We start from the raw sequence: 12,262 nt of genomic DNA on the forward strand, positions 1-12,262 counted from the left end.
GTTTGGATGAACTATCCATTATACAGATAAATATACTATTGAGTTTGATAAGTCAAACCATTTTCTAAGTGCAATTTTTTCCCTGCAATCATAGCGGGATGTCTTTGTCTATATAAAGCATTTTCTAAAAGTTCTCGCTTGTGTACTTTCTGTGCAAGATAAAGCTCTTCAGATAAAACCAAACATACTGTACACTCCTCGGTGCTCACTGAGATCTTCTGCAGCTGAACTGTTGTCAGTTCCAAATTTTAGGATGAAAACATCTGGTGGCAGGGCTTTTGGCTGCATAGCACCACGGAATTCCCTGCCGTTAGAAATTCGTCAGGTGGACTTTATCTTCAATTTTATATCCCAGGTTAAAACCTTTCTGTTTAGGATTGCATTTAATTATTTTCTGGATTAATACTATGTATTATTACTCTTCTGTCTTGTTTTTATAATGTGCCTGTGACATACTGTAAGGTGTCCTTGAGTGCTTTGAAAGGCACCTATAAATAAAAGGTATTATTATCATTATTATTATTATTATTATTATTACTGTAAACATCACTCGGTGGATGTTTCACTCAGGAAAAATGCATAAGAACCAACATATCATTGTGCTACTCATTTGCACCACACTGACAGTTGTTTTCAGTAGAGTTGACATTAGCATTTTGCTAAATTAACAGCAAAACCCTCTAATAACCATTAAACTGTATAGCATACATAAATTATACATCACAACCCTTTAAAAAGATGCCACCGGCAATGCTATTCAGTTCCAGAGCCATAACTTTGCCTAATAGTGACACTATGTTTGCTAAGTTGTTTAGATTCAAGGACTCATGGAAAGTCTTGTCTTTATGGTGTTTCGGTCTAAGGATAATGGCCACCTCTCTGTTTTCCCGCTCTCATGGGAGGGTTGTAGGCGTTTCTAAAAAGACCGAAGGGAAAATAGCAAAGACATTTGAAGCTTTTAGAAGAGAGCTTATGTTTTATGGATATATGCAAATTGAACATGACTGTAGCCGTACAGGAGAAGATGTTTTTTTGGTGTCTTTCAGCACATTATGTCTCCCCACGCAAAGCACAATGCCTGGCAGTTATTCCAAATGAATAATGATGAACAAAATGAACTGTTTGTAATCAATTGTTAACGATGTGTGTACCAAAGGGGGAATATGAGTAAAAATGTGTCTTTTTCCTCTTTCTTTTCTTCCAGAGCTGGCTATTTGCCTCAAAACGTCCCCCTGCAGATGATCTCCTATTTGTCTCAGGAGCCCGAGTTTCTACCCTGGCACGCTGCTAGTCGAGCGCTTTACCAGCTGGACAAACTCCTGGACCGCACTTTAGACCACAGCCTGTTCAGCGTGAGTCTAACCTCACATCAGTTTGATGAATGTGGTGTTTTAGCCTTGTCTAGTGTGATGACAGACACAATTGATATCTAGCAGCATGTCTCGAATGACTCGACTCACCGCCAGACAGACAGAACAAACTTTCTCTGATCATCTCAGGTCCAGATACAATCCCTGAAGGCAGACCAGCACTGAATCAATATTGAATCGACAATGAAATGTTTTAAAGATGGCACACTTTTCAACAGGTTTGCACCCTTGAATAGTGTCCTTTCATTGATGAAAACTAGATCAAAATATATTTGTTCAACTTACTTCTTATTAAGCATTTCAAGTTTAATTCTGTCATCTTTATAATAGTTTGGTCCAGCTTTATATAATTAAGTGGCTTCAATTACTGTCTAATTAACTTACTAAATGGGTAAATGCACTTTCATGTACATACACTTTTTTTGCGTTGAACTTATATTAACATAATAAATACCTGCAATTAATTACATTATTAATTACACTGTTGACCAATCACTTACATCTTAAGCCATCCCACCAAACCTGACCAGTATCTCAACTCATTATATCAGTAAAAGTGTTGTCCAATACAATATGAACAGTAATTACATTGTAGTTTTTAAGTCAGTACCTAGTAGTTAGGGCCACTTAATATAAAGTGGGACTAAAATAAGTTCTCATCGAGATTGACTGAGGTTTTGATGTTGATGGCTTATTGAAAATGTTTCATTTAAAGTCCACATTATGGTATTCATCTGTAACTTTTTTTTTACATTATTTATTTATTTAGTTTGATTATAAGACACATTATTCCCTGCAGGTGCAACAACAACAACAACAACAACAAAAATCCTTCAGAAGCTAAATATTACTGACGCTATAATAATAACAACCTATGGCCAATCACTTACATCTTAACCAAGCCTTAACCCCACCCATCCCACCTCATTATATCAGCAAAAATGTTGTCCAATACAATATGAACAGTAACTACATTGTACTTTTAAGTAAGTTCTTAGTAGTTAAGGCCATTTAATAAAAAGTGGGACCAAAATAAGTTTTCATTGGGATTGACTGAGGTTTGGAGGTTCATGGCTTATTGAAAAATGTTTTATTTAAAGTTCACATTTTGGTTATAAGTGTTAACTTTTTTTACATTATTTATTTATTTATTTATTTATTTAGTTAATTAGTTAGTTAGTTATTTTTTTATTTTTTTTTTTATTTATTTATTTATTTAGTTGGTTAGTTAGTTAGTTAGTTAGTTAGTTAGTTAGTTAGTTAGTTAGTTAGTTAGTTAGTTAGTTAGTTAGTTTTTTTAGTTATTTATTTATTTATTTAGTTAGTTAGTTAGTTAGTTAGTTAGTTAGTTAGTTAGTTAGTTAGTTAGTTAGTTAGTTTTTTTAGTTATTTATTTATTTATTTAGTTAGTTAGTTAGTTAGTTAGTTAGTTAGTTAGTTAGTTAGTTAGTTAGTTAGTTAGTTAGTTAGTTAGTTAGTTAGTTAGTTAGTTAGTTAGTTAGTGTTGTTTTAAAGGGGTTGTCCACCCAAAAATTAAAATTACTTCATCATTTATGCTCCCTTGTGTGGATTTAAATCTTTATGAGTTGAAGACAAAAGAAGATATTTCAAGAATTTCTGTTTCTGGGACCCATCGACTTCCATAGTAGGAAAAAAAAATACTATAGAAGTCAAGGGGTACCAGCTACCAGCCTTCTGCAAACTATAGTTTTTTCTTAAAACTCAAATAATTTTGAACCACTGATGGGTGAGTAAATTATGACAGAATGTCTTAACAAACATGGATCACCATGAAACATTTTCACAAAAACATTAATAAGATGGCTATGGAGTGGTTGTTTATTTTTTCCTATATTCTTTTTACCCTTTTAATTATGTACTTCTCTGATTATAAGAGACAAAAAAGGGGTATGATTTTACATGATTATTCTAGATATAGAAAACTCTCCGTTCATTATACAATAGATCATAGACTATATGCAGCTATACATATTAAAAAGGACTGGATAGATCTCAAAATAAGTAATTCAATTTCGGTTGAACAAATATAGATTTTTTTTCACCTTGATGTATTGATTTAATCATTAAAATAACATTATTTCAGGGTGCAAACCTGAAGAAAAATCAATGATAAAATTCTGCTATCAGAGATGCCAGTTTAAACTTTTACCTCATACAAACATAAAAAGAATAAGATCTGCTGCATTGATTGTGTTCTAAGGTCAGAATAGTATCATGTTATGCAAATTGCATACATTTTTGTAGTAAACAACCTTTTAAGTGTATTAATCATCTTTGATCTATGGTCATTTATAACAGTAAAAACATTTTTTTTCCCACAGTGCAGAGCACCTTTCATTAACCTTGCATTTCCATTGTCACAAATAAAAGGCGAGGCAGTGGCGCAGTAGGTAGTGCTGTCGCCTCACAGCAAGAAGGTCGCTGGTTCAAACCTCGGCTCAGTTGGCGTTTCTGTGTGGAGTTTGCATGTTCTCCCTGCCTTTGCGTGGGTTTCCTCCGGGTGCTCCGGTTTCCCCCACAGTCCAAAGACATGTGGTACAGGTGAATTGGGTAGGCTAAATTGTCCGTAGTGTGTGTGAATGTGTGGGTGGATGTTTCCCAGAGATGGGTTGCAGCTGGAAGGGCATCCGCTGCATAAAAACTTGCTGAATAAGTTGGTGGTTCATTCCGCTGTGGCGACCCCAGATTAATAAAGGGACTAAGCCGACAAGAAAATGAATGAATGAATATTTTACATTATTTGATTAGACTGACAAATGTTCATAAGTTATGTTTATAAGTTAAATGCTAGCATTTTAGGGAACCCTTTATTTTGATGGCCCATTTGAGTGTTAGTACATTTGTTGATACTACTGCTAAGCAGACATTTAACTGACTATAACAAACTTTGCAAGTACATGTCAACTGACACTAACCCTGACTCTCCACTTCTAATCTAATAAGTTGGGATGTAGATGCAATGTAACTTAAATTCAACAAACAGACCATCAAAATAAAGTGTGACCGTTTTTTATTCTGAACAGACTGTTTCCCTAGCTTGGGTCTTACCTGTTTTCATATTCAGCACTTTGTTATTCAGAGCATCATTCGCACACCTACCCACAATCCTTTGGTGTGGGTGACTCATTCCTTCCCCTGCTCTGCAATGGATGAGCCTTTAGTGTCCACAGTGAATGTGTGATGAATTTAAAAGTGTCTCAGTAGCACTTCTCCACCATGTTCACTGTGATATGCAGCAGATGTTCAAGATGTAACTCAAGACAGGAAGCAGTTGGAGCAAAAGTTGAAGTCAGGTGTCTTCAAATCATGTGACCAGGTGTCAGTCCAAACCTGTTTGCGAGTGTGTGTGTTAGCAACTGTTCCTTGTATCGCTCTTAAAGTATCTGAGATTATTTGACAGATCTTGGATCTATAAATCACGATACTTAAGTATGGAATTGAGTAATCTGAGATTACCGTATTTGCTCATGTTCATTGTGAAGAGCCTATTTATCTATCCTTGAGACCAGCGAATGCCCTTCCAGCCACAATAAAGTGTTGGGAAACACTTATACACACTCATTCACACAGTCATAAACTACAGACAATTTAGTTTATTCAGTTCATCTATATTTCATTGCTTTGAACTGTGGGGGAAACCAGAGCACTTGGAGGAAAATCACGGCAACATGAGAAGTCCATGCAAACTCCACACAGAAATGCCAACTGGCCCAGCTGGGACTCAAACCAGTGACCTTTATGCAGTGAGGTCACAGTGCTAACCATTGAGCCACCGTGCCCCCTTACAGTTACCACAATATATATATATATATATATATATATATATATATATATATATATATATATATATATATATATATATATATATATATATATATATATATATAAACTACCTGCATGTGTTTGCATATGTTTAAGAATGTGTTAAGAATTGAATTGCTGCATAGCAGGCTCTAATTGTGATCATTCACTAGTCTCGGTAAGAGGGCATGAAGGAGAGCAGTCATGCTAAATTAGCCATGACATTACCTGCTGCGACATTTCCCTTCACCATATGGAGAGTCAAAACACAGACACACAAACACACAAACCCACACTAGGGTCCTGATATGGCAAAGTTCTTTCGTTTGCTCTTTGCTTTAGTGGTGAAACAAATTTTAAAATACCTTTGCAGTGGTTTACTTTTAGACAGAGTTTCTCAACTGTGGTCCTTGAGATGCACTTTCCTCAAGAGTTTAGCTCCAGCCTTGATCAAACTCACTTGTCTGTAACTTTCTAGTGTTATCGCAGACCTTGAGTAGCTTCTTTAGGTGTTTGATTAGATATACAGTTAAAGTCTGGAGGAAAGTGGACCAACACATTTGAGAATGCCTGCTGTTAGCAATCACTCAGTATCCTTTGGCTTAGTCCCTGCTTTATCGGGGTCGCTACAGTAAAATAAACCATTAACTAGGCTGGCATATGTTTTATGCTTCATGCTAGCACACACTCTTGCAAAATATTTGCTTTGTCATTTTTTTCTTAAAGGGACAGCTCACTCAAAACCTAAAAAGAAAATCTTTCAGTTTTTCCCCATTTGTTCCAAACCTGTTTTACTTGCAAGTTTCTGTTGAACACAAAGGAAGATATTTTAAAGAATGATAAAAAACAAACTGGTGGTAACCAATGCCTTCAATAGTGTTTGTTTCCCTAAAATGGCATTACATTTTATTCAGTAAATATTAACAAATGTTGATTGTGATGGCTGCAACACACTCTAAAAATAAATTTGAAGAGGCATGTTTATTAACTTTTATTTTGATGTCAATATTTTTTCGTTGGGAATTGAGGATGACTATTGTTAAAATTTTAGCATTTTATAAACATTTTGAAACCATCTAACATGATGCAAATTTACAGCTGTTCAAAGTTAGAGAGATCTCAGAAATCAAAGATATATTTTACACAATTTCTTAACTTTACTAAAAATGGGGTTGTATTCGTTTAGCTGTTATGATTTCAGTTATACATTTCATTTCTCATTTAAAGCATCTCTCGTGTTTTTACTTGTGATTGTCTGAGTTTGAGGCACTGAACTGAAAAAACGAAAGGGATATTTATACCAAAAATGAAATTTTACTCACTTTTTACTCACTATTTGTCTATCCTAGACCTTTATGAGCTTCTTTTGTTCTGTAGAACACAAAAGTAGATAATTGTGAAGAGAGCTGAAAACAAATACTAAGTCAATGATTACTTGTGTACAACAGTCTTAAAAATATCTTCGTCAAACAGGTTTGTAACTGATGAAAGACTGAGTCAATAATGACAGAATTTTCATTTTTGGATGAACTATCCCTTTAAGCAAAAAAGATTTTTAGGTCAATAAAGCCTTAAAGCCATACCAACCTACTACAGTAATACTTGTAAATGCTGATTAAGCAACGATAGATCTCGGGAGCTTCTTTACTTAAATCTTGAATAATTATTTGGCCAGGTGGTTACATATGTAAATGAAAGCTAATTCATTAAATTTTAAACATTTCTAAGTGACCCATTTTTGCTGCTTACTTTTTATAAATGGTCTTGTGATATAGTGAGCTTTATACATTTACAAATTAAAAACACATTTACATAAAAATCCCGGTCTTAACTTGGTGACCATACTCACTCATGTTCTGCTTTTCGTTTGATTTTGATTTTAAATTGTTTATTTAAATTTGTGGTTTTCTAGCTTTGTTTTGTCTTTGTTTTGCTTTGTTTTGTTTTTTACAGGTTGAAAAGCTAATGGTTTTTTGGTTTATTATTTTTTTTCTTAGGATTTTTATTGTATTTATTTTGTTTTAATGGTTTGTTTTGTTTTGCTTTCTTTATTGGCAGGATTTTGTGCATTTGTTTGGTTTTACTTTGTGTTTTGTTATGTTCCTTTTTTCCTTTTGCTTTGCTTTAATTACATTCCTGTTTTCCGTTTTGCACTTTTGTTTGGATTGGTTTTGAGTTTTTATTTTATGTTTGCTTGGCTTGAAATGTTTGCTGATTGTTTAGTTTTGTCTAGTTTTAATAGTTTGCTTTAATTCATTCCTCAGGATTACGTCCTAAGACAAGTGGAACCAAAGTATCACAAGCTCGGCTGGCCAGCCACTTCCCCTGACGGCTCCTTCATGCATTCAGCTTATCAGACAGAGTAAGTCCTGCATTTCATCTTTCCTGAATTATATATTGCTGTTATATACGTATATGTAGTTGAAGTAAGGACACTGGATTGCAAAGTGTAAGCCATACATTTTCCACCTCAAAGAGAGGGAATGACCTCAGCAGACGTGTATTTAATTTTTAATTTTCCCCTTCCTGCTCCTGTACTTTCCTGCTGGTTTCCGGCCCTCTTTCCTCCTTAGAGAGCTGCAGAGAGAGGTGATCATGCTGGCCTGCAGTTTTGGAAACAAACACTGTCACCGCCAGGCTGTTTCTCTCATTTCAGACTGGATTTCCAGCAACAAGAACAGGTGAGCTGAAGTCCTTTACAAATAAATTAGTTTAAATCATGGATTAAATCATCAACTCTTTAATTCTCTGAATCTACGCAGTTTAAGTGAGTGGTCACATTGCACTTTTCACTATATTGCATAAGAATGAAAATGTGTGTCTGTATATATATAAAGAGTTTAGATGCAAAAACCCTTAAATGCTGTTTAATATTTTCTTCTAAAAGTAGCATTTTTTTTCAACTGTGTGTGGACTCAGTCATTTTACTGTTATAGTGAATAATTATTATTATAGAGTTATTTGTTATTGCCTTTTAAAGTACATAAAGATAGAAGGCTGAGAAAATGCTCATTTTAGGAGGACATTTCAGATGGCATTTAGAGGTTTTTGCATCTGAACTCTTCATATGTTCATGTTTGTATTTCTTGTTTGTTGAAATGTTTGGTGTATTTAGCCTATTGCTTAGCTTACATTTGCGATTTAGTACACAAGCACAGTCCTTTACAAGACCTGGTATTGTCTGCCTCAATTAAGCATTAGCTTTTTAACCTGTAAAAAGTTTCTGAAGTCATTTTCTATTTTGTCAAACACACTACGTTACATATCTGAGCACAGAATGGATTGAGTGTGGTGCATGTGGACACTTTGAGGACTGATCAATATATTCTACTCATCAACCCTCCTAACATTCACACAGCATTATTTCTGTGCCAGGTGTCCATGGCAACACGCATTTGTTCATCTAATTTGTTTCCCCTGCTGCCTACAGCAATGTTCACAAGCATGTACTGTATGCAATATCACACTGGCAAAAACCCCAGGCCACCGGCAGGGACTAATGACCATAATGGAAAATAAACACCATTGTGGGTGTCTGTTTGTGTATCTGAAGAAATCATGTTAGCCTGCACAAGATATTGTGTTTGCTCAGTTTTAAGGAATATTTTTTTGTCCCTCAGCCAAACTATTGGCCGCATGCCTATAAATACATGAAAGGCCACACACACAGTTCATTTTATTCACATTGGCAACCTCAAGCGCGTTGGAAATGTGCTTGCTTGCTACATAATCATGCCCTAAAATCAACAGATAGACACACAGATGCTGTTTTACTCATATTATGTATCGCATATTGACCTTGGCTTCATTTAATGTGTATTTAATGCTCTGTTGAGGTCACATACATGACCTGAGCTTCTCTGATAGCAGTGGGATGCTATACTTAAAGTTGGTTTTGCTTATATTATTGATTTCAATGTAAAAAAAAAAAAAAAAAAAACACACTCATTCAACTGCATTTACCTTCTCAGTTGAAGATTTTACACTCTTTTGACCTTAAACTGCTCAATTGCTCTAGCAGTGGCTCTGTAATTATTACCCTGTGGAGACTAGTGTGAGGTTTCTGGTTGCATCTAAATAGACAGATGTCTCTGTATTGAACACAACATCTCCTGTTAAATATAACACAAGCTCATTGGAAATACTGTAGGTGCTTTAGTCGACATTTTTGTGAAATTGCAAAAAATGTACTTCGGTATGATAACCTTTGGATAAAAATATCATGGTTTCACTCTACCACTGTATTGTGATTACTGCTCTAAAATGTTTTTTAAACCCATTGAACACAATAAATTTTATTTTAAGAAACACATAAAATATATATATATATATATATATATATATATATATATATATATATATATATATATATATATATATATATATATATATATATATATATTATTTTTTATTTTTTATTTTTTTTTGAAACAGTGAACATGTCAGAAAAAAACACATAAAAAAACAAAACATATACCCTAGGAATGGTATAACAGAATATTTTTGGTGGTTTTTAACCTTGACTTTTCCAAACCGCCGTAAACCTTGAAAGCTATTATCGTCCCATGCCTTTCTATGGGGCATTATGATGACAACAGCATTTGTTTCTTTTAACACTAATGAATGATATTTACAGGGACATATTATCAACAAATAATAGATTTTTTTTCATGCACTTCAACCAAAATGTATTCCACAAAGCACCTTAACTAGTGTCTAACCCACTGGTTCAAGTCCAGTGAAGCATGTTTTCACAAAAGTTATGTAAAATTAGGATAAACCTATGTGGTCGCAGACAGTGCACTTTTCTCTTTTCTCTTGCTTGGAAAACACTGTTGGTTGGGTTTTGGGAAGGGATTTGCCAGAGATTTGTATGACAAGCTCTACCTTCTTGTGAATGTGTACCAGAAGGATGTGTATCTGAAACAGTCATCAAAACATACCCTAAGTAACGTATTTCAGATTGACTAAAATGTAGACTGCTCCCTCTAGTGGATTTGTCATTTGAAACATGCAATGAAACGTACCTGGAGGAATGTATTTTACGTTTCGCAAAAATGTATTGTAATATATTGTCATTAGCCTGGATTGGTCAGATGTGTCATTACATGCACAGGTTAGTCCGATCTGCTAAAAAATGTTTTACTTTTAAGGCATTTGGCAGACACTAGTTAATATTGCGTTAGTCACTTGTGTACAAATGTCAAAATTAGCAGATGGGAGAAATCTCTTCTACAAGAAGTGCAGCTTTTCTTATGCAGATTTTTATGTTACTAGTTATGTCATCCTTTTGATACTTATGCTTTTTTCAAAAGTTGGGCTACTTTTTGCATTTTATGGACTGTTTTTAATAGTTTTTCAAATGGTGCTGTTTGCCTCTGACCCGCCAGCTGAAGTTCGGGTCTGCCAGATGTGTCCTTCAGTGTCCTTTCTTCACCAATGACCTCTAGTCCTGCTGGGATAATAAAAAGAAGCAGTTCAGTTTGATATTCAGGATTGAGCACATCATAAAAGAGCAATGTGTTTGACCTTTATGTCTTTTTATGGTTAAGGTGATGATAATGTCACAGGAATGACCCAGCAGAGTTTATGAGCTGCAGAGAGAGGCTTCAGATCACTGTACAGCAAAAGTCAAATGCTGAGAAAACCTCCTTGAGTTTTGTTGATTAGAAAACTGAATGAACATAGGAAACAAGACCTACTGTAAAGAGAGCAGAAACAGCTCAAGCTTAATAACAATTTAAAACTGTTTTAAACAAGGCACTTTATAAAATACTCAAACTTTAAACATGAGCAAAAGTGTCTCACATTTTTAAGGATCTCTTAATAGTGTTTTCTTAATAGTGTGCCCATGGGCCATGGAGTTTCTGGAATATCATGGAGTTAAAAAATTTCCAGTGATTGAAGTTATATTATATTAAATGATCTATTTTAGACTAATTCATGAAATATTAGTGATTTTCTGAAAAATAACATATTACTACAGCCCATCAGTTCAAACTCACCAAAGCCAGACAATCATTTTAAATATTTATTTCACTGCATATCATACTTTAAAGCTGCTTGTTTATGGAAATCGTATAAATTCAGCCTTTTTTCCTTTGTGAAAGTCAGGAATATTGACATTTAGTTTAAAGCAGAAACCATATATTTATATTCAGGTTACAACATCAGAAGTAAAAACTAGATTTATGACTCGTTTTATCTCCCATTCGCTTGCTGAGCATATTATAATTCAGGAATTTTCCAGATATAATGGCAGCTAACGGGAAGTCGCAAATATTATTCTCTAACTATGCTTGGGAAATCATAACATCCTGCCATTGGCAGTCATAAACAAGACATTACCTTTACAGGTGTGAAGATTTCAGTCTATACACTCCAATTGGATGTGATATGATTTCATATCTAACTGAAGGTGCCGTTGTTGGTTTCGCTACATTGGAAACTCCCAGCGGCTCAGACGGCTCATCCAGAATCAGCAGGTCTTTATTTCAGTTTGTTTGAGCAAATCAAAAGTTCAGTCACTGTATCAGCGCAGCTTCTCCTGAGGTTTAATGTTATTTCTTTCTGTACGAATATTACATGCATCGCCTCACAGCCTGAGATGCTTTTCTCTCCGTGTAGCTCCACTATACTCTGCTATTCTTTTCTCAGATTTATAACCAGATGATATCATGGGTCCTAAGAGAGCTCTTTGTTATGACCGATATATCGCCAGAATATATATATTGCACTATGAGTTACTTTTGAAGGTCTGGAGTGAAAATTTGGGTCATATTTTCACCACACAATTTGTAATCTTGCGGAGATCTTCACATTAGATCTGCTTGTGTTATTATGGACATTTGTCATTGTGACAGAATTCAAGTGATTCAAAGTGATTGCAGACAGCAGAAAGCCACTTGAGCCAAAGTGGTCAATTTTTTTTATCTAAAAGTTTCTCTTTTTCATTATATTGTCAGCAGAAACATTTTAAGTCAAAAGAAGAAACAGCAAAAGAAAGCACAGCTTCTCACTAATAAAAACATGCTGACATACACTTACACTGTTTTACATTGATTCTTCTG

General features: G+C 34.6%; 1 protein-coding gene across 3 annotated transcripts in view; it reads left to right on the forward strand.

Annotated features, from left to right (window-relative positions):
- The window catches only part of trhde.1 (thyrotropin releasing hormone degrading enzyme, tandem duplicate 1), a 202,183-nt gene that overhangs the window by 173,931 nt on the left and 15,990 nt on the right, over nucleotides 1-12,262 (forward strand). For all 3 annotated transcript variants that reach the window (XM_073947198.1, XM_073947197.1, XM_001345421.9), the window contains 3 exons: nucleotides 1,205-1,352; nucleotides 7,457-7,554; nucleotides 7,766-7,873. In XM_073947198.1, the coding sequence (XP_073803299.1) occupies nucleotides 1,205-1,352; nucleotides 7,457-7,554; nucleotides 7,766-7,873 (354 nt within the window). The remainder of the gene's footprint in view (nucleotides 1-1,204; nucleotides 1,353-7,456; nucleotides 7,555-7,765; nucleotides 7,874-12,262) is intronic.

The sequence above is a fragment of the Danio rerio genome, chromosome 4 (assembly GCF_049306965.1).
Source record: "Danio rerio strain Tuebingen ecotype United States chromosome 4, GRCz12tu, whole genome shotgun sequence".
NCBI classification, from domain to species: domain Eukaryota; kingdom Metazoa; phylum Chordata; class Actinopteri; order Cypriniformes; family Danionidae; genus Danio; species Danio rerio.